Source organism: Macrotis lagotis, chromosome 1, assembly GCF_037893015.1.
Source record: "Macrotis lagotis isolate mMagLag1 chromosome 1, bilby.v1.9.chrom.fasta, whole genome shotgun sequence".
NCBI lineage: Eukaryota > Metazoa > Chordata > Mammalia > Peramelemorphia > Peramelidae > Macrotis > Macrotis lagotis.
In genome coordinates this window covers 884,034,651-884,038,672 of record NC_133658.1, presented here as the reverse complement: position 1 = coordinate 884,038,672, position 4,022 = coordinate 884,034,651, and the positions used below count along the sequence as shown (strand labels likewise).

The window sequence follows — 4,022 nt, the reverse complement described above, 5'->3', positions numbered from 1 at the left end:
ACAGAATTTAAACATAAAAGACAATATTGTAGGCAAACTAGGAGATCAAGGAATAATTTACCTGTCAGGTCTATGAAAAGGGGAGCAATTTATGACCAAGAAAGAGATGGAGAACATCAGTAAAAACAAACTAGATAATTTCGATTACATTAAGATAAAAAGCTTTTGCACAAACAAAAACCACTGTAACCAAGATCAAAAGAAATGTAGTAAATTGGAAAAGAATTTTTACAACTTGTATTTCTGACAAAGGATTCATTTCTACACTATATAGAGAACTGAGTCAAATTGATGAAAAAAAAACTATTCCTCAATTGACAAATGTTCAAAGGATATGCAAAGACAATTTACTGATGAGGAAATCAAAACAATCCATAATCATGAAAAAATGCTCTAAATTACTGATTAAATTACTAAATTACTGCCAATTAAAGCATCTCTGAAACACCACCTCACACCTCTCAGACTGGCCAATATGACCAAAAAGGACAATGATCAAATGTTGGAAGGGATGTGGGAAATCTGGTTCACTAATGCATTGTTGGTGGAGCTGTGAACTCGTTGATCCAACACCACCACTGGGTATAGACCCTGAAGAGATCATGAAAAAGGGTAAAACCATCACTTGTACAAAATATTCATAGCAGCTCTGTTTCTGGTGGCAAAGAATTGGAAATTGAGTGAATGTCCATCAATTGGGAAATGGCTGAGCAAACTGTGGTATATGTACATTATGGAACACTATTGTTCTATTAGAAACCAGGAGGGATGGGAACTCGGAGAAGCCTGCAAGGATTTGCATGAACTGATACTGAGCGAGATGAGCAGAACCAGAAAAACACTGTACACCCTAACAGCAACATGGGGGTGATGATCAACCTTGATGGACTCACTCATTCCATCAGTGCAACAATCAGGGACAATTTGGGGCTGTCTGCAATGGAGAATGCCATCTGTATCCAGAGAGAGAATTATGGACTTTGAACAAAGACTATTACCTTTAACTTTTTTTAATAAAAACCATTATCTTATGTAATTTTGCTATCTCATATTTTATTTTTTTCCTTAAGGCTATGATTTCTCTCTCAACACATTCAATTTAGATCAATGTATGGCATGGAAACAATGTAAAGACTATCAGACTGCCTTCTGTGGGGGTGGGGGAGGGAAGCAAGATTAGGGAGAAAATTGTAAAATTCAAAACTAAATAAATTCATGATTTAAAAAAAAGAATTGGGGGAAAAAAGAAAACTGATGATAGGAAGGGGTTCATGTTCATATAGGTGAGATTGGAACTCAGACCTTGATTCCATAAGGTCTTAGGGAATCATACATAGCCTGGGGTAATCTCCTGGCCTTCCTTGAGGCCTGAGGCCTTGTAAGGTGGACAAACACTTTCATTTAGAAAGTATTGGTGGGGCAGCTAGGTGGCACAGAGCACCTGCCTTGGATTCAGGAGGACCTGTGTTCAAAACTGACCTCAGCCACCTCATACTTAGCTGTGTGACCTTGGGTAAGTCACTTAACCCCATTGCCTTGCCCCCCACACACACACATACACACAAAGTATTGTTATGGATTTGGGTCGGGAGACAGCTGGGTTGTGAGTCATTTTCCCTCTCTAATATCTATTTTCCTCATCTCTGAAGGACTGAGACCTTGATTTGATTGTTATTAGATATTAGGTTATTGGGCAACTGTGGATGTGGAAGCTACCCAACAGGTCAGTCCTCCTTGCACTGTCCAGGGTTGCAGGGCTCGCTGGGAGCACCCCACCTGTGTTCAGGGTGCCAGGCAGCCTTCGGCCTATCGCAGTCCCTCTCCCAGCACTAGAAGGGAAGGCTCAGAAGCCCCAGCGCCCGTCTCACAAGTTGATTTGACAGCTCACACACGTCAACTGTAAAGAGGTGATGGGTGTGTAAGTATTTCGCACGTGAAGTCATTCTACAAACGTCAGCAACGGCCGCTGCGCTTACCTGAGCCAGCAAGAGGAGAGGCGGCCTGGGCCGGAGCGGCCGGGCTGCCCTTCTGGCTCGGTGCCAGCTCTCCGTGGCCCTGGGCACAGCCGCCTGCTTTCCCTCTTAGCAGAGAATACTCACCCCCCCACTCCTTCCCATCCCCCATTCTCCCTTCCAAGCCAAGGGGCCCCTCATCTTGTCTAAACTTTGCTCCTGTCAGACAAGTGTTAGGTGGGGAGAACACACACGCGCGCACACACACACACGCACACACATACACACACGCACACGCACACACACACACACGCACACGCACACACACGCACACACACGCACGCACGTGTACGGTTTAAGAGTTGGGGGGTTGCTCCGTCAGGCCCCCCCAACTGCCAGGAACTCCGCCCTCCGGCTCGGAGCGCCGCTCGCGGGCCGGGGCCGGGGCCGGGGCTCCTCCGCCCCCCGGGGCCGGGGCTGCTGAAGGAGGCTCAGGGGGTGACAGGTGCAGGGTCCGGGGCCGAGCGCGGGCACCCGAGCGCGCCTGCCCTTGGCCATGGGCAGCCGGGGCCGGACGGGGCTCGGCTCGCGGGGTCCCGTTTGGACGGCGCCCCCTTCCAGAAGAGAGGCTTGAACCCGGGCACGCGCCCTCGCCGCGGCCCCGGGGGCCGGGCGGGCTCCTCGGACCGCAGAGCCGCCAGCCCGGGGCCCGGGCCATGGCCACCCGCAGCCCGGGGGCGCCGGCCGAGCCCCCGCAGAAGCCCCCCTACTCGTACGTGGCGCTGATCGCGATGGCCATCCGCGAGAGCCCGGAGCAGCGGCTGCCCCTGAGCGGCATCTACCGCTACATCGCGGGCCGCTTCCCCTACTACGAGCGCGCCCAGAAGGGCTGGCAGAACAGCGTCCGCCACAACCTCAGCCTCCACGCCTGCTTCGTGAAGCTGCCCCGGGAACGCGGCCCCGGCGGCCCGGGCCAGCGCCGAGGCGGCCTGTGGGCCCTGGACCCCGCCTGCCGGGACCTGTTCGGCCAGGACGACTGCCGGCGCCGCCGCCGCCGCCCGCAGCCCCGGGGCCCCCCGACGGCGCGCCCCCCGGCGCCCTCTGCCCCCTTGGCGGAGCTGCCCTGCCGCCCGTCCCCGCGCCCGCCCTACCTGCCGGGCGGCCCCTGGGCGCTGGGCCGGCCGCAGCCCGCCTGGCGGAGCCCCGGCTGTGGCCCTGCCGTCGGGGGGCCGCCCTACGGCGCCTTCTCGTGGAGCCCCGGGGGGCCCGGCAGCGGCTGGCGAGCCCCGACCCCGGCCGCGCACCTGCCGGTGCCCTGGGCCGCAGCGGGAGCTGTCCAGCACCCCTGGAGCCTCGGGGGCCTCCTGCAAGCGGGCGCGCCCCGGGAATTCCCACCCTCCCCCCAGCTAGATTTCTGACGCTCCCCACCTTTCCCAAGCCGGATCGCTCACCTCGGACCCTCCAGGGCGATCCCAAGCTCCTCGCTGACATTTCCCCACTCCCTCACCCTAGGAGGGCTCCCCATCTGCGGAAGGATCCCGGAAAGGATCCTTTGGGATTTTGCAAGGCAAAGGGGTCAAATGATTTGCCCAAGGCCACGCAACTGGGGGATTATGAAGTCTCCGAGCCCAGGTCCTCCCGACTCCGGCCGGTGCTCTATCCACGGTGCCACCTAGCCGCCCCCACCCAGCGACCTCTTACTCTCTTCCAGACCCGACGCTTACTTTTTTCTCCCTTTCTGGGAACAAATTCTGGCTCAGACTTGCAGTCGATTTTTTTTCCCCCTGTAACAAAACGGCAAGGACAATAAACTGGGTTACTTTCAGGTCTGTCATTGATACGATGGGGGGGGGGGGGCTTAGCCCCAGGAATGGGGAATTCCTACCTCACTGGAATTGGTCCATGGCGGGGGGAGCAGGGGAGAGGAATGGAGGGAGGGAGATGCCACCATTGGTTCTGTGGTTTTTGAGTTGGACGGACTTGGGAGGATACAAAAAGGATCATTTTTCTTTTTTAAGATCCCAGGAGCCTAAGGCTGGGGTTTGAATTTGCTTTCTCTCCCTTTGAAGA

General features: G+C 54.9%; 1 protein-coding gene across 1 annotated transcript; it reads left to right on the top strand.

Moving 5' to 3' along the window:
- Positions 1 to 2,251: 2,251 nt before the first annotated feature.
- Positions 2,252 to 3,777, top strand: LOC141491356 (uncharacterized). Its single transcript, XM_074192221.1, has one exon. The coding sequence runs from the start codon at positions 2,669 to 2,671 to the stop codon at positions 3,368 to 3,370; it is 702 nt and encodes a 233-aa protein (XP_074048322.1). The 5' UTR covers positions 2,252 to 2,668; the 3' UTR covers positions 3,371 to 3,777.
- The last annotated feature ends 245 nt before the right edge of the window (positions 3,778 to 4,022 follow it).